The following is an 18,412-nucleotide window of genomic DNA, read 5'->3' as shown; positions in this document are numbered from 1 at the left end:
AGTTTAATCGTTTTTTAAAAAATCTATTTATAGTTATACTTACATAGCACCTTTCTAGACACCCAAGAATACTTTAATGAAAAGGTAAATGAGTTTACGTTAAGCACTCTATCCATGGGTTGCAGCTGACCTCACTGTGTAGTCACCATATTAAGTATTTACTCATTAGTCAAACACACAACTAAAAAAAAACAATTTTATTGTTTCTTTCAACACTTTTAGACGTTAAAATGAAAGAAACATAAGTATGGATCCCTGACCCATTTATCCATGTTACGTTTGTAAACAGAGCTCTGTCGGTCAGTAGAGGAGCTTGGACCACGTCCCAAAGTAGTGCTATACTCCCTATATAGAGCACACCTCAGAAAATAAAACTAATAATACACACTGTAATTAGACACTAATTTAACCAGGAAACGTGAACCTTATAACTGACAAAACCATTTAGAGTACAGGGACAGTGTGATCAGATTATTTACCTGTAAACGGGAGAATGAGAAAAGGAGTGTGTGGCTTGTGACTGTAGTCTCTTACACCCTAGAGTGAAATTAGACGATTACTGAAGCTTGTGTATGATCTGTGTATGAATACCTCAATCAGATTCAGTTACAAGAGGAGAGAAATGCACTTGCTAACAGTTTTCCGTTAGATCCTACACCGTCAGAAGAACTGTCACTGTGGTGGTACCCTCAAGGTACACATTTGTTCCTTTAATTAGGGCCTTATTCTTTAATAATTAGAGAAATTAAAATTGTGTTGATTCTAAATCCCCCTTTTTATCTCCAGCACTTAAATTATGTTCTTATATTTTGCACAGATCTGTAATGAAAGATTACAAATATTCCCGTCTCCTTCTGGAGAAGAAAATGTAACTTTAGGAAACAAAACTAGACTTTAAAACTACTGTTGTACATTTACACTGATTGTCCCTTTAGTGACCAGTAATGTACATCTACTCTACCTTTTATTTCTAAGAGTGTATGATGAAAATGCTAATATGGCTAACAGAATATAACTGCTGAATGTATAAGAGCTGTATATGAGATAAATGTATCCATCTTTTCCATCAGTTTACATAAGTGAATAAATAAAAAAATTAAAAATCTCACTTCTGAACCCCATAAATATATTTAGCTAAATTCTTGACATATATGAGAACCACTTGACTTTCTCACACTGGGTTATAGACAGTAAAGTGTGCTGTGTCCTGTGTATGAACAAAATTTTATGAATGAATCAGCAGAAAGTGTGTTTCAGCGAAACAGCACAAATGTGTACAATAATAACTTGACTTTTTTTGTGTGTGTGTGCAGTGTAGCACAGTACAGTGAGAGTAAACCTGCAGCCAAAGCCTTTTTTTAAATGTCTTTTTCCCTTGTTTATACCACAACAGATCTTTGGCCCTCTTTCCCAGCTCTGAATATTTATGACCAGCCCGCACTGCCATGTAAACATTGTTTAGTCTTTTTGTCTTTGGTACATTTCTTGTAAAATGAATGTGTATCTCTCAGTTGAGTTCATTATTTAAAAGTCTTTGCACTCGTGCGTTTCCTATGAATACTAAGCAGGCTAACATTTAACCCAGATACCGATCGCAGATTGTGACACTGAGAAAGTTCAGCGTGATAACGATATCTGCGACTGCTGTGTTTTGTTATGAATTATGATACAGAGGTAAATATTTGGTCAGAGTCTTTTTTCTTGGGATCCCTGGATTTGAATTGGCTCGTCTGCGCTTATGGAGTGAAGGGCGCTCGCAGAGTGACATATTTATTTAAGAGAGCGCTCTGACACAGCTGGGGGAAAAAAATCGATGCTCATTTTTCTGCTATGATGAACTTTGATATAAGGACTGCACTCACGCCTCCTCCACACACACACAGCTGTATCGATGTAGCAGGTGTAGTTTTGACACAGCTCTCTCTTCATTTCTGCCTGGAGCAAACCCCATTTCCTACTCATATTTCTGCCTCTTAATTAATTTCAGTGTGTGTGTGTGTCTTTTTGTGCTCTTGACTCATACAAAGCTGTGTTGTTTTGTTGTGCATCATATGGAGGAGGATGCTTTAGTCAGTTGGCTCTGCGTGTGTGTGCCTTTTTAAATAATTTTATATTATTCTCTGTGTTATTCTTGAAGGTGTCATTTGTCATTATCACCATTCCAGCCTTCGCAGTCTTCACAATACTGATAATGCAGTAGTCTGTGTAATACAGAGGAGCACCAATCACTGCTGAATGTCCTATTGTGTGGTGTACCGTCACAGATGTTCTCTGGGTCTTTAAATAAACCCCATTGAGGACATTCACACAATGCAACAAAGCTAAATTACTGAGGACAAAAGCATGCAGAGCAACACAGTATACGCAATTACACAGATAACTCTGTGGTGGCCACCAAGGCTGAACTAACCACTAACTTAATGGCTAATAAATACAGCTAAGCTGACATGTAACCCTTGTCTCAGTGATTGGGATGGACCCTCAGAAGCAGCCACATACGAGTTTAAGTTCATGAATGGGCTAGAGATGTACAGAGCCCCCCGGCCCAGTGAAGAACCTGTGTTCCGATGAGTGGAGCTGGAGTTATTTAGCTCTGTTCAGTATCTTTGGCCTGTTTTCAAGAGGCATTTGTGATCCAGAATGAATCATCCACCATCAGTTCCTGTCCTCACTGATGATTATGTGATTGAATGCCATCAAATCCTTACTGAAATGTTTCTGCATCTAGTGTAAAGCATTCCCAGAACAGCGTATCTTTTTTCCTAGTAATGCACCGAGTGGATGAGGGAGTATAATGCTGTGTTCTATTTACCTTGTAAGTCAGATGTCGGAGCTGAGAATGATGTCACACTAGAGCCGACCGTGTTCCAGTTAAAGGGGACGTCTACGATTGAGTGGAAACACTGTTCTCTCTGGTTTGATTACATTCAGAAGCTACGCTTCTTTTTAAGTGGAACGGTGTGTTTGTACGTGGCTAAAGTTAAAATTTCTGTAAGTTTTTATTCACTGTTTGAATTACCACAGGAACTCATTTGTAATGGAAGTTGTTTAGTTTTGTAGCACTTTAGGTCTGTGTTTACTTTCATTCAGCTAGCCGTTTCCTGAAATTGGAGACCTTTTCACCTTAAGTAAACCAAAACTGCAGATATAAGACATGACAAAGACATGTTGTTTTTTTTAACCATTTACAGACACTGGTTTTGAACACACAAACATACTGAAGAGTAGCAAATGATGAGGAAACATACTCTTAATTAAAGAAAAAGTGTTTTTTGATTAAAATCATAAATGGCATCTTTAAATATTCAGAACGGGGCGATGTGTCTCGCTCTGTGAAGGACTGGCGTCCCCTCCAGGGTGTGATGCCACCTTGCGCCCAGTGATTCTGGGTAGGCTCCAGACCCACCGTGACCCTGAACTGGATAAGCACTTACAGACAGTGAGTGACTGAATGAATGAAATGCCTTTTGAGTAGAAAGTCTGACTTGTGGGGGCATTCTAGTTGAAATTTACTACTTGGAAGTTGGAAAATTCCTCATTCAAATGGAAAGGAGTTGGCATAGTGTCGCCCCAAGTGTCACTTTAATTTTCACTTGTAAAGGCTTATTTAGATAATAATTCTATTAAAGATAATAGACTGAAGATTGGCTGCATTCAGGTCAATGTCTAGACACCTTTCTGCTTTTGTAAATATTTGTAAATATTGCAAACATGGCCTAAATATTTGAGAAGCAGCCTTGGAACCAATTGCCAGTTCCAACCCCAGGAGCATCAGGAATAAAGGGGTAGGGACGGGTAAAGAAACAGCACTGTCTCCTCCCTCAACATCTAAAGCTGAAAGCTCTTGAGCAACACCCAACTGTTCCTTAGACACACCACTTCAGCTATGTGTGTGTGTGTGTGTGTGTGTATTCACTACACATATTCTCTCTAGTGTGTATTGTGGGTATGTTCTCTTCCAGGGATGGTTTAAATACAGATCTCATATTTTGTTGTGCTGCTGTGAAATGACAGTTAAAGCACATTCCACGTTTTGAGGTTTTGTTTTATTTTGTTTTGAAATCCCAGTTTTTTATTTTTTTTACAGTTGAGAAAACAAGTCATGGACAGGTGACTTCACAAAGCAGAATACACTCAGACAGATAACTGCTTTGTGAAACACTTCCCAGGTGTGAAACCTGCTAAAACTGACACGATGGATGAAACCAGCAGTCAATAACCCTCTCATTGCTGAGTGAACCTTGCCTGACACAGCTAGCTCACTGTTTAAAAAACTAGAAGCACAAGTTAGAGGCCAGTTGTGGTGCCTGGATGTGGAAAAAGCCACCGTTGCAGCTTATATAGGCCAGATTTCACAGGTCTGGAATGGAACGGAAAATATCCTCTTGCCTGCCAAGGCCGGCCACATAGGAGCTCCTGCAATCTCTGTGAAGCAAGGCCTCGCAGACCTTGAGGGAGGAGACGAGAGCCACCCTCCTCTCTGACCTTTGAGGAGGTGTGAAGGATGAGGATAATCAGAGTAACTCATACAGGATTAAATTCTTCCTCAAGACGGGCGCATGTCCCCAGAGAGGAGGCTGAATCCCATATGGGGAACACAGCAGGTATTTTCTCTAAAAGTGATGTGAGGGGAAATTGTATTTTGTGTTTTTTGCAGACGGAGGTGCTTCTCTGATTTTTATCAATGGGAGAGGAACGCTGTCAGACACAAGGCTACTAGTGTTTTGTGCACCCTGAGCAGGTACCTCTTTGTGGGTATTGCTGCAGGTGCCCTGAATTTAACCTGAGGTGGTCAGTAGCCCAGGCTGTAAGCATTTTTTAAATGATTTCTGTGCTGACCAATAAGCGTTTAGTGATAGTAAATGTAAATACGGAGGGATTCACCAGAGTCTTATCAGCACTGGAGTTTTCTGCCAGTGTCAGAATGATATTCCGCCTGCGGTGCTAGAAACTTTGTTTATCCAGAGCTACTCGTGTTACAGATGGAGGTTAGTGCAGTGTTATAGTGGTATTCCTGCCCTAGCTGGGAACTGAACCCCAGTCTCCCACCTGGAAGGCTGTTTTGTTACAGTAAGCTAACCCCTGCACATTTATATAATAATCAATATTAACCTGACTGTAACTGCCAGTGAAATTAAGCACGGAGCATGTTAACAACATTGATCCAATTGTTTATGTGCCCTTTCTAATTACTCTCACTTGCAGCCTTGCGTACTTTGTTTGGACTTGCTTCCTTTAGGCGCTTTTCCACTGCATGGTACCTGCACTGGGCTGTGGCTGTAAGGAAACAAATCTCTGTAATCACAGGGCAGAGTGAGACCCACCGTACACATGGACAGTGCATTATATATTTAAATGAGGGTCAATTCCAAACGTGGGCGGCACGGTGGCGCAGCAGGTAGTGTCGCAGTCACACAGCTCCAGGGGCCTGGTGGTTGTGGGTTCGATTCACGCTCCGGGTGACTGTCTGTGAGGAGTGTGGTGTGTTCTCTCTGTGTCTGCGTGGTTTCCTCCGGGTGACTGTCTGTGAGGAGTGTGGTGTGTTCTCCCTGTGTCTGCGTGGGTTTCCTCCGGGTGACTGTCTGTGAGGAGTGTGGTGTGTTCTCCCTGTGTCTGCGTGGGTTTCCTCCGGGTGACTGTCTGTGAGGAGTTGGTGTTCTCCCTGTGTCTGCGTGGGTTTCCTCCGGGTGACTGTCTGTGAGGAGTTGGTGTTCTCCCTGTGTCTGCGTGGGTTTCCTCCGGGTGACTGTCTGTGAGGAGTTGGTGTGTTCTCCCTGTGTTTGCGTGGGTTTCCTCCGGGTGACTGTCTGTGAGGAGTGTGGTGTGTTCTCCCTGTGTCTGCGTGGGTTTCCTCCGGGTGACTGTCTGTGAGGAGTTGGTGTTCTCCCTGTGTCTGCGTGGGTTTCCTCCGGGTGACTGTCTGTGAGGAGTTGGTGTGTTCTCCCTGTGTTTGCGTGGGTTTCCTCCGGGTGACTGTCTGTGAGGAGTGTGGTGTGTTCTCCCTGTGTTTGCGTGGGTTTCCTCCGGGTGACTGTCTGTGAGGAGTGTGGTGTGTTCTCCGTGTCCGCGTGGGTTTCCTCCCACAGTCCAAAAACACACGTTGGTAGGTGAATTGGTGACTCAAAAGTGTTCGTAGGTGTGAGTGAATGTGTGTGTGTGTGTGTCTGTGTTGCCCTGTGAAGGACTGGCGCCCCCTCCAGGGTGTATTCCCGCCTTGCGCCCAATGATTCCAGGTAGGCTCTGGACCCACCGCAACCCTGAATTGGATAAGCGCTTACAGATAATGAATGAATGAATGAATGACAATTCCAAACGTTATTATACGAAAGTGGTGTAAACCCTACATTTGTGTGTGTTTGTGTGTATGCTTAGTCAGCTTGGTATCCAAAAAAATAAAGGCAAATATTTGCTAAGAAACATGTACTTCTCGGAGCACAAATCTTAACACAGACTCACACACACTGTTCAAGCCCAAGCCTGAAGCTGTAAGGTCTTAAAGTGACAGTATACCCCAAAAAAAGGGTATAAAAAGCTGCCGTTGTGAGTCAGATAAAAACAAATGTGATCTCTGCTGTAGCTGGAGATTTTACAGATGGTGAGTTTGTGCTGGACGACCAGTCAGTGCTCTGAAAGTTAACACGTCATGCTTTAGTCCCTACTCGGCTACTAAAACAATACATGGTCCCAGGTAACTGGGGCTAAATTTGCCTCATGGAAAAGTGAAAAAGCTGAGTAGTGTAGTGGTGGTACCATGCAGTTGAAAAGCACCATTCGGGGCGTGAGCCTGTACTGTGTCTTATTTCTTTAATCTTCCCCTGCAGGGGGCTCCCAAGCCACCCCTATAAGCTCTTAATGTGCACCTCTTTCAAGTGTGCATTACATCGCACTTCTGTGCATTACACAAGGTCCACTGTGATCCTAAAAATTTGAACAGATCCTACATAAGCAGTTCTAAAACACATAAAGCAGACTGACTCCAAAAATGGAGGAAATGAAGTTCTTCAAGTGCAAGTGGAGTCTTTTTAGGACTGGCTTTGATACGATTACACAGAGATGGGTCATGTACTGCAAACCTCTGAAGTCAGCGTGCACTATTTAAACTTGGTGATACTCACTTACAGAATTAAAGGTATCTCTTCTCAAGTTTCCAGCACTGACACCTTGTACTCAAAAGTGAGGAGTTCAAAGAAGCCCAAAGTGGGACAGAGCCACGGTCTGACCAAGGTCTTAGTGAAGCCGAGCTTAGCCACTGAAACATGTGGAACAGACTTATTTTAGCGAGACCTTTTAAGGTTTAGAGATTTTCAACCGACTCGCGGACAAAGCTTTTGGGACTTTTGGGTTTCTCTTGACAATGAACCCATGGGAAGGGTGGCACGGTGGCGCAGCAGGGAGTGTCGCAGTCACACACCCACACAGTTGTGGGTTCGATTCCCGCTCCGGGTGACTGTCTGTGAGGAGTGTGGTGTGTTCTCCCCGTGTCTGCGTGGGCTTCCTCCGGGTGCTCCGGTTTCCTCACACAGTCCAAAGACACACGTTGGTAGGTGGATTGGTGACTCAAAAGTGTCCGTAGGTGTGAGTGAATGTGTGTGTGTTGCCCTGTGAAGGACTGGCGCCCCCTCCAGGGTGTGTTCCCGCCTTGCGCCCAATGATTCCAGGTAGGCTCTGGACCCACCGTGACCCTGAACTGGATAAGGGTTACAGATAATGAATGAATGAATGAATGAATGATGAACCCATGGGAAATTTAATTTTTAAGACATTTTTTTATTATTTTAAGACACAATTAATGTGTACTTTAATATGCTTCATTTTCTCTATTTTATATATATATTGTTTCAACTTGGAATATATTTGAATCCATCTTTCATAAAGCTGTTAATATAATGATACAATATAAAAAAGATTCATAATTGAATCAAAATGTCTAAACACTAAATTGTAAATATATTTATTATAGTAAATAATGTAAATACTAAATATTCTTAAAAGAATGCAGGAGTTTGTATGAGTTGTGTGTCTGCAAATAGCAACTAATATATTTAAATGTATTTTAAACTTACGAGATGTGTGAGGGGCCGTGATGTTCCTCATGTTGAATACTTTCTCTTCAGATAAACAGAGTCAGGAAAGTAGAATGTAGATGTTGTTGGATTTTGTTTTTTTTTTCTTAAAAACAAGGCAGTGCACTTCACCACAGGCTTTAGAAAAACACAATGTGAATCCTCCATTTCTGAAATATTCCTGTGTATTTCTCCAGTGTGAAGTCCTGACCAGCGAGAGCGTCTGGTATGGGCATGGCTGCAGGGCTGCAGTCACATCTGAATGGATGCATGCTGTAATAAAAGCTTTGTGATTCGCTTCTCTGCCGGCCGCTGATGTATTCAAACTGGGGAAGAGAATGACCTTTTTTTGTGCATCAGCAGCACTGATTTGTGTATTTTATTCTATGTGAGAAAAAGAGACCCGTGAAGAGCTTCTAAAACGGTGCAGAATCTGGTGTTCTGCCTTCAGGTAGTGAGAACACTCGATCTATGACTCGCTGTGGGTTGTGTATGTGTTAGAAGTGGACCAGACTGTAGGTGGGGCCAAACTTAGCTTGCTGTGGGGTGGGGGGAGGCATCTTCTGCTCTGCTGATGGAAGTCATGGGGCTAGGCCTGCTATTCTAGTGCTATGGAAAAGAGGAGGAAAGGACAGCTGAAGGACGGCTGGGCCCACGGTGGACTACTAAGGGATGCAGAATCACAGGTTTCAGGTTTTGAGGTCAGGTCTGTGTTTGGTCTTCTGGCCTTTGCACCTGCCACACTAGAAGAGCTACGTTTTATTTTTTTGGTCACTTCAGCACTGGGGATGATCCACCATCTAAATCATACCCGCTCTGTTGTGGTCCTCTGGGGTTTCTGACCATTGTAGAACATGTAGAACACTCATTGTAGAGTGAAATTTGGCAGATGAAGTATGCAGAGCAACAGATGGACTACAACAAAGTGCTCCTGAGTTGTCAGAGAAAACCTGAGAGAATGGAAAAGGTGCGGCAGGTAGGTGTCACAGTCACACAGCTCCAGGGACCTGGAGGTTGTGGGTTCGAGTCCTGCTCCGGGTGACTGTCTGTGAGGAGTGTGGTGTGTTCTCCCTGTGTCTGCGTGGGTTTCCTCCGGGTGACTGTCTGTGAGGAGTGTGTTGTGTTCTCCCTGTGTCTGCGTGGGTTTCCTCCGGGTGACTGTCTGTGAGGAGTGTGGTGTGTTCTCCCTGTGTCTGCATGGGTTTCCTCTGGGTGACTGTCTGTGAGGAGTGTGGTGTGTTCTCCCTGTGTCTGCGTGGGTTTCCTCCGGGTGACTGTCTGTGAGGAGTGTGTTGTGTTCTCCCTGTGTCTGCGTGGGTTTCCTCCGGGTGACTGTCTGTGAGGAGTGTGGTGTGTTCTCCCTGTGTCTGCATGGGTTTCCTCCGGGTGACTGTCTGTGAGGAGTGTGGTGTGTTCTCCCTGTGTCTGCGTGGGTTTCCTCCGGGTGACTGTCTGTGAGGAGTGTGGTGTGTTCTCCCTGTGTCTGCATGGGTTTCCTCCGGGTGACTGTCTGTGAGGAGTGTGGTGTGTTCTCCCTGTGTCTGTGTGGGTTTCTTCCGGGTGACTGTCTGTGAGGAGTGTGGTGTGTTCTCCCTGTGTCTGCATGGGTTTTCTCCGGGTGACTGTCTGTGAGGAGTGTGGTGTGTTCTCCCTGTGTCTGCGTGGGTTTCCTTCGGGTGACTGTCTGTGAGGAGTGTGGTGTGTTCTCCCTGTGTCTGCGTGGGTTTCCTCCCATGGTCCAGTGTGTGAGTGAATGTTTGAGCATGGCTTTGAGCCCAGTCATTCTGGGTAGGCTCCTGACACACCGTGACCCTGAACTGTATAAAGGTTACAGCGAATGAATGAAACCGCACTACTCTATCAAAAGGTTTTTTACCTGAATTAAAATGTAATGTAATTCCTTGTAAATCTACACTGTAAACAGTCTGTTCATAAATTTAAAATGATGTCATGTGACAGATTTCTGTATTCGAATATATTCCCAGGTGGCAGGAGTAGACTGGGACTTCTATTAACGCATAAACACTCATTGATGTGTATACGCTTGAGTGAAAGTGCTGTGGCTGTGTGTGTGTATGTGTGTGAATATGTGTGTTAGTGTGTGGGCTGAGCTAAATAAAGAATGCTAATTTAAATGTACTATATAATGACACTTAATATCAAGAGCCAACAAAGGACACAGACTCTAGTCTTTAAACACATCGGGAAGACCAAGCCTTGAGCAGTTCACATTACCCAAGTGTGTATGATCTTAATTTACATGTTCACTACTAATACGAATCGCATGTGTGTTTCAGATATATGATGGCGGTGAATCTGGAGGGCAGGGATCTATCCTTCATGGACGACGGTTACCAGATGAACCCCAAGCTTGTGGTGATCGTACTGAACCCGGACAGAGAGTGGGAGAAGGTGAGATTTTACATTCTTTTAGTGAGTTCTAAAAAACCGAAACAGAAATGATGCCAGAGTGACAGCTTATTACCAACATGAATGGAATGAGTTTATATTCCTGGTCATTTAAGACCATTTCTGTTCTGATCTGGTCTTCTTGAAAATGTGGAGATACACAGTTCAGTTGGTTAAGAGCTCAAAGAATTCAGAAACCAGGGATGATATAAACACAAGCAGAAAACAAACAAACAAAAAAAACTCCAGCAAATCAAACCAGGACAATAGAGAATAAAAAAGAACAAACTAAGGCCTGAATTTAGAAAAGAATGACAAGAGACAGGAGAAAACTAAATACGACAGGCAAGGATTAGAGACTGATGAGCACAGACACAGCAGAATAAAACAGGCCAAAGCATTAAATACTAAAATACAAAAAGAAAACAAACTGAAAACAAGCTAGAAATCCTGAAACAAAGAGCTGAAATATAAACAGAACAAATTTTACTAAAGAACTAAGGGCTTAAAAGAAATGTCTACGATTGTGGGGAAACGCTGTTCTCTCTGGTTTGTTTATATTCCATTCGACATGTCTTTTAAAGTGGAATGATGTGTTCCAGGGGAGAAAAAACGAGTTGTTTGTACTTGGCTGAAGTTTAACTTGACTCTAAGCTTTTATTCACGGTTTGTTTACAATAGAAACTCATGTTTTACTAGAGTTGTATAATTTTGTAGAGTTTTCGGTCTCTGTTTACTTTCATGTAGTAAGCGATCCCCCAGATTTAGAGTCAGTTCAATCTACAGTCAATTTTACACACCTATGGAACAAGAGTAGAACAATGTCCTGATCTTGGTTCATGATTTTCAACATTTGGAAGTCTTAAAAAAACCTCCTGCCGTAAGCAGAGAGAGCAAAAGCCTAGCACTGGACTGAGAGGCATTGTTTTTTACCCAATTACTGACACTGGGGCTTCATAAACACATTAGACCCGTTTTGAGCATCGACAGATTGGGGAGCAGCAAATGGTGAGGAAACATCCTCAGAAACTTTTATAAAATGTGGATTTTTTTTTTAATAATTAAAATCATGAACCTCACATTTAAGACATAGGAACTACACAAGACACAAAGAAATAAGACTCAGAACTAAGACTCAGCTAAGACAGACAAATAGACACGGCTAAACCAATAGGAAACTGAAGATCCACTCACAGGAGGCAGAGGAAAAAACTAACTAAATGAAAGAAGATGCATGGAATAAACAGACTTGAGAAACACAGAACAAACTTCAGAAAGTCCAGATCTAAACAGAAGAGATAAAACTGGACTTGACACTCAGAAAATCATGAATGGCAGACAATTAGAACCAGAAAACTACTGTACATACACTCTTAAAAATAAAGGTGCTCCAAAAGGTTCTTCGAGCGATACCTTAGAAAAACCACTTTTGGTTCCATAAAGAAAACTTTTTGTTTAAGAAATGCATGTGAAGAAGCTTTTAATGGTTTAAAACTCCATCGCTCAGTCTTAAAGGTCTTTACCAGTTTAAATATATCAGCAAAAATGGTTCTTTATGGAACCAAAAGTGGTTTTTCTATGGCATTGCTCAAAGAACCTTTTGTAGAATCTTTAAATTTAAGAGTGTGGGTTGTACACTACTTTTTGTGGTGCATTGTGGGATTGTTTGTGTGCACTGAAAATGTCCGCTATGTTTCTGGACACTACTACAAAATGGCAGAACCCCAAAAAAGAGTGCACTTTGTAGTGATTAAGGCACAGTTTCAGACACAGCGCTGGAACTTCATCAAAACACAAGACGCGAGGAACACAAGGGAAGGAAAGACACATGACAAGGAAAACACAACCAGGAACCTAAACAAAACAACACAGGGAACAGAAACAAGCACACGTTACACAACGACAAGGGCAGTTGGGGACTGACATTGATAGAACTGGTGTTAGGGCTTTACTCAGACATTTGTAACATTCAGTATCTGGCATTTTTCTTAGTTGGTTTTACAAGGCTTTGCCTTATAAATATATTTGACTGGACAGACTGGACATGTCTGTCATGTTTGTTTGTGTACCGGCTCCATTTGAATGTCTGGGAGACGGTACAGTGAGTGTTCCTCATTTCCATCCTCCACTTTTGAGGCTGAATGGTGTTGGCCACCATACTGAAGGATTATTATATATATATATACATACACGCTCTGACGACAGTTTGTGCTTTTGCTTGTTTTCAGAGCGCTCTCAGTTTAGTCTCTCACTCCTCGTTCAATTTACTTAATTGACTAAATAATGCCTTTGCTTTCTTTATAATAATCTATTCTCTCAGCCTCACGCTCTCTTTCTCCCATTAGTTTTAGTTGTTCTCTCCCTCCGTCTCCCTGCTTCATACACTCGTTTTCTTAATCATTTGCTCACTGGCACGTTCGTTTTAATGAGCTGTTATTTCTCCAAGGTGCATTGGACGCTGTGTGTTTTGACGGCGCCCCGTAGTGTGTGAAGTCTATTTCTCTTTCTCTCTCTCTGTCTCTCTCACTCTCTCACTCACTCACTCTGGTTCTCACACATACACACATTAGAACCCTGCAGTGAGTGTGTGAAGAGTGTGGCACTAATCATTTCTCACTGCATTGGGCTGGAACTGGGGTGCGAGTAGATTGTGCTAACTGATTGTACATATACACAAACACACACACAATTGGAAAACAATAGAAATGTACATGCGAATAGTGCAACAGGAGTGTCAAAACACACACATTAGACTTGTCTCACACATTCTCACAATAGTAAAAAAGATACAGATATAATACAGACAATGCGACTAAAGGAATATTTAAGGTGCAAATTATTAACAACAACAAAAAAAGGTTCAGAAATTATTTAGAAAATCTGAAAAAATGTCTAGTTTTTATGGCAACAAGCCAGAAGAAACCCCTCACAGGGATGAACATCTTCTATTGTCCATTCCTCTTGACCACAAGTCACATTTTGGCCATGGAAAATGTAGAATCTATGGTGAGTGGGCACTTCTCTTGGAAGCTGATGTCTATTCCATTCAGTCAGGTCATTGGTTTTAGACAGAATGCACTAACTGTGACTGTCCTAGACAGTTTTTATGAAACCTATAATTAAGTAAAACTATTGTTTTTTAATTGATAAAATTATAAAATTAAAAAGTTAAAGTATCTTCTCAGAAACAACTTGAAGAAGCACAAAAACAGTTACAGAAACCCCAAAAAACTACACACTAAGTAATCGCACAGGAATTTCTTAATAATTCCATCGCCACAGGAAATGAAGCAGGTACAACTCAGATCTTCTGTTGGATCATTTTGGTCTAAAATGTTAACGCTCTAAAATAAAGTGAGTGGAGACTGATCCTAAAGCAGCAGACAAAACAAGACCATCACCAGACAAAACAAAACAAAATTAACCATAACAAAGTTACAACAGAATTAATGTCTAAAATAAAAAAAGATCAGAAAGTAGATCTCTGTATCCCTTTAGGTGAAAGTGTGATTATTATGATTTTTGATTTTAAAATGCTCAGGAAAGGTCTATTTGAGTTAATGTAACTTTTCATTAGCCACCTCGGCCCCCACAGTAGCTAGACATTTACAAAGGTCATTTTTTATGTTGTTTGTATTCATGCTAAATTCAGCAGAGGATTTCATAGAGGATGCACACTTGTTTTCAACTTAAACATTTACAAAACATGTCATTTCACAAAGTCAGGCCATTTTTCTTTTTTTCTGTTTCTGTCATTCTGGCCAAAATTCAAAACTGGGGCCTAGAAAATTTACTCGTTTGGTGATTTTTTAAAAATCTGTTGAATTCTGACACATCATTCATAAGATTACAGATTTATAATAAACACTTCCATGTTCATCTAGTTTCTGCTGCTTTTGGAGATGTGCCCAAAACTAATCCTTTTGAATGTTGTCAAAATTAGGGGATGGCAGGGTACGTTAGAGACAACACGGTTCGGTTTGAGTTGATGTTGTTTGTGAAAGATTAAGTTGCATATAAAATCACAGACTGGAAAATAGCTAATTACATTTGTTGCCCAAATAATAGCTATGTTCAGATCACATTTTGTATATATTTAGATACCTGTAGACACTTATACTAAAGCTTCACTACCCACCAAGGCTTACATATGCTTTAATATGTCTAGAATTCCCAGATAAAACCTTTTGGGAACTGTAAAAATGTAGGGTGGAATACAGAAACCTGCTCATGTGTGATTAGATTGCACTCTTCTCCGTACAGATACCTTTCTCTATCCTAACTCAGACTTACTTATTTCTGATTTACTTCGGTAAATAAGTCCTAAATTACCTAATTATGTGGCCAGATACAGTGAATGTTCTGTATTGGTAAATGTAAACAAATTCCATTGTATATAGACCTTTAAGGGCACTTCTCACACAGTGGGTTATGACGACTGTACAGTTATTTCAAAGAACTTGTGTATGTGTTGTTACAGATGGGCCGCTGGGAAAACCACTCATTGATTCTGAAGTTCCCTGTGTGGCCCCGCTACAACTCGTTTGGGGACACAGACGCGGACGAGAACCATCTAAGCATCGTGACTTTGGAAGAGAAACCCTTCGTTATTGTAGACGACGTAGACATTCTGACTGGGACCTGCATGCGCAACTCAGTACCCTGCAGGAAACACATCAAAGAGTACGTCTCAGTGCAGCACAGCCAACAACATTAAAAGGATGGGTGCAAACTGTTCCAAAAAATGCACCATCATTCCAAGTGTTACATTTTTATTGTTTTGGGTTTCTTTATTTATTTTGACTTCATAAGAGGGAGTACAGTTTCTGTTACACTATGTTTGTTTATTACTGGAATTTTGTGCATATTCTTCTTCTTAATAATGTGTTATACGTATTATTATTATAATTTTAGACTCTTTACAGGGTTCATCTTAACACACACACACACACATATATATATAAGCTGACCGATCCCAAACAAATATACGACCCACGCATCTTTTTATTTTTTGGCATTATTTTTGGTTAAATATTTTATCGCCTTATGGACAGCACCAATCCTGTCACCAATCCTGTTAGAGCAGAACACAACCCTGACATTCCTGCTGGTTCAACAGACACATTGGACAGTTTGACAGAAATCATCAGACCTCAATCTCAATTTGGAACTGAAGGTGGAATGGTGAAGTACGTCCATGCAAACTCTGGCTGAAATGTGCACTCAGTTAATGGCAGACGTGGGTAAAATAGACAGGAGAGACTGGTGTAATCCTTACCTGACTGTACTGATGTTATTACTAAGTAAACTTGCTACATGACTAGTGCACTGGTTAAATGATGCAACGACTTATACTGTGGATGTCTTGTCTGTATTGTAGTAACACTACTGGCGGCTCCTATATCAAGCAATGCTGTAAGGGCTTCTGTATAGATATCCTGAAGAAGATTGCCAGGAATGTCAAGTTCACTTACGACCTTTACCTGGTCACCAACGGCAAGCACGGCAAGAAGATCAATAACGTGTGGAACGGCATGGTGGGGGAGGTCAGTCAGTTATAAACAAATTAAAAGAGTCATTCCTCAAAGAAACAGACAAATAAGGCAGCCATCATCCTATTGCTCTGCTCCATCTTTCCCAACGACCGATCCCTGTGTCTGATACTGTCTGCTTTGTAGGTGGTCTACAAGAAGGCTGTGATGGCTGTTGGTTCGTTGACCATAAATGAAGAGAGGTCAGAGGTTATTGACTTCTCAGTCCCGTTTGTGGAAACGGGTATCAGTGTGATGGTCTCCCGAAGCAATGGAACAGTGTCCCCTTCTGCGTTTTTGGGTAATCAACTTCTAGACAAATGTCATGACCTGAAGCGGCTATTTCAGAGACCTCTCATTTTCACTCTCTTTCTTTCTCTCTCGGTTTTGTGCTTTTTGGGGTCTTTTTTACACAGTTTTTCTTCCTCTCTCTCTGCCCTCAGAACCTTTCAGTGCATCAGTGTGGGTAATGATGTTTGTGATGTTGCTCATCGTCACGGCAATTGCTGTCTTCCTGTTTGAGTTCATCAGTCCACTGGGCTTCAACAGAAACCTAGCCCAGGGCAAAGGTAAAATAGCTACAGTATACTGTATTTTTTAAAACAAATATTAACACATTAACCCCATAATCTGGGGTATTATGATCAGTATATATATTATGCTGTAACTAGTGCAAGTATTAGAGAATTCTGAACCCACAATCATATACAAGTATGGACTTACTAATGGGTTTAACTTGGATCTTAATGGGTTAACCAACTAATCTTAACATTAACCCCACTGGGAGGTTCAGACTTAATAATTGTGTTTTATTGTTGTTGGTTTAACGTATTAGGCTCCATGTTAGTCTCATTTGATGCTTTCCCACTTACTCAACACAACTAGGCTCTTCTTGGCCTTTTGCTTATTCCGTTAGGTTAAACTGGTACCTGGAATCACAAACAACATGTGAATACACGATGAGTAAGCAACACTTAACCTTACACCCATCGTTGATGGGATTTCAAAGCCTATTGTTCCCGTTAGAGATGGTGTTTTGTGACATCACCGGCTACATTACAAGGGGAACCCGCGCTAGTGGAAAACGTACCATGTACCAAAAATTCAGTAGAGTCGAGTAGAGCAGGTACCATGCGGTGGATAAGCATCAGTGGACAAGTTCAGATTAATTTACTGTTGCTGTGTTTAATCACATTATTTAAACAGTGCCTGAACAGCAATAGTGACATAGTCTGGACCTGTCAGTGAGTTTAGCACAGGGAAAAACATCGGTAGGTATTATAAGGTGTCTCTACTCCTCATTCAAAGTGCTCCTCTTTTTCTAGACCCTCATGGTCCATCCTTCACCATTGGCAAGGCCGTATGGCTGCTTTGGGGTCTGGTCTTCAATAACTCTGTCCCGGTACAGAACCCCAGAGGCACCACCAGTAAGTTTATCGTGTCTGTTTGGGCCTTCTTTGCTGTGATCTTCCTGGCCAGTTATACTGCAAACCTGGCTGCCTTCATGATCCAGGAGGAATTTGTGGACCAGGTCACTGGCCTCAGTGACAGAAAAGTAAGACTTCATTTTTCTCAACCAATCCATTGTATTGGCAAATCCGTAGGCATGTAATGTAAGAAGCTTGACACTCAATAGTAATGTTTAAGTTTTATTGTTAACTCTAAACATTTACAGTTTCAAATAAAACTTTAGCATAAGATTTTATAGGTATTGAGTCCTGTATAGGTTTTACAGCATCAACCTTTACCTGTCACATAGTGTTGAGGCTGCCCCGAGGCTCCCTAAATGTCCTCAATGCTTGCCTGTTCCTTCCAGTTCCAGAGTCCATATTCCTTCTCTCCGCCATTTCGGTTTGGTACTGTCCCAAATGGCAGCACAGAGAGAAACATCAGGAAAAACTACCCAGACATGCACCAATACATGGTCAAGTACCATCAATCTGGGGTCCAGGATGCACTGGTCAGCCTGAAGACTGGGTATGACTTCTCAAATCTTATATATTTGTTGTCGCATCACTTCAAATGTGATATTTGATATTTGATGTAAATGTCAGCTATTTTGACTGCCATTAAGGTATTATACCACATTACATTGTAAGCTTTTACATAGTTCTTCCAGTTGTTTCAGCAAGTGCAGTCCTGATATAGCATGTAAATTATGAATTAACATATTCTACAGGAAACTGGATGCATTCATATATGATGCAGCTGTGTTAAACTACATGGCTGGGCGAGATGATGGCTGTAAGCTGGTGACAATTGGCAGTGGTTACATCTTCGCCACCACAGGTTATGGCATAGCCCTTCAGAAAGGATCCTACTGGAAACGTCTGGTGGACCTTGCCATCCTTGGGATCATTGGAGATGGTAAAATCATGATCTAATATTTTTTTTTATCTGTATCTTTAA

At 41.5% G+C, this 18,412-nt stretch overlaps 1 protein-coding gene across 1 annotated transcript in view; it reads left to right on the top strand.

The window, feature by feature from the left end:
• grin2ab (glutamate receptor, ionotropic, N-methyl D-aspartate 2A, b) overlaps positions 1–18,412 on the top strand; it is a 146,101-nt gene that overhangs the window by 123,500 nt on the left and 4,189 nt on the right. Inside the window, exons 5-12 of the mRNA XM_066661689.1 lie at positions 10,361–10,475; positions 14,953–15,155; positions 15,853–16,018; positions 16,151–16,304; positions 16,447–16,572; positions 17,329–17,558; positions 17,820–17,980; positions 18,183–18,370. Of these exons, the coding sequence (XP_066517786.1) occupies positions 10,361–10,475; positions 14,953–15,155; positions 15,853–16,018; positions 16,151–16,304; positions 16,447–16,572; positions 17,329–17,558; positions 17,820–17,980; positions 18,183–18,370 (1,343 nt within the window). The remainder of the gene's footprint in view (positions 1–10,360; positions 10,476–14,952; positions 15,156–15,852; positions 16,019–16,150; positions 16,305–16,446; positions 16,573–17,328; positions 17,559–17,819; positions 17,981–18,182; positions 18,371–18,412) is intronic.

This window comes from Hoplias malabaricus, chromosome 2, assembly GCF_029633855.1.
Source record: "Hoplias malabaricus isolate fHopMal1 chromosome 2, fHopMal1.hap1, whole genome shotgun sequence".
Classification (NCBI taxonomy): Eukaryota; Metazoa; Chordata; class Actinopteri; order Characiformes; family Erythrinidae; genus Hoplias; species Hoplias malabaricus.
This window is presented reverse-complemented; position numbering and strand designations above follow the sequence as displayed.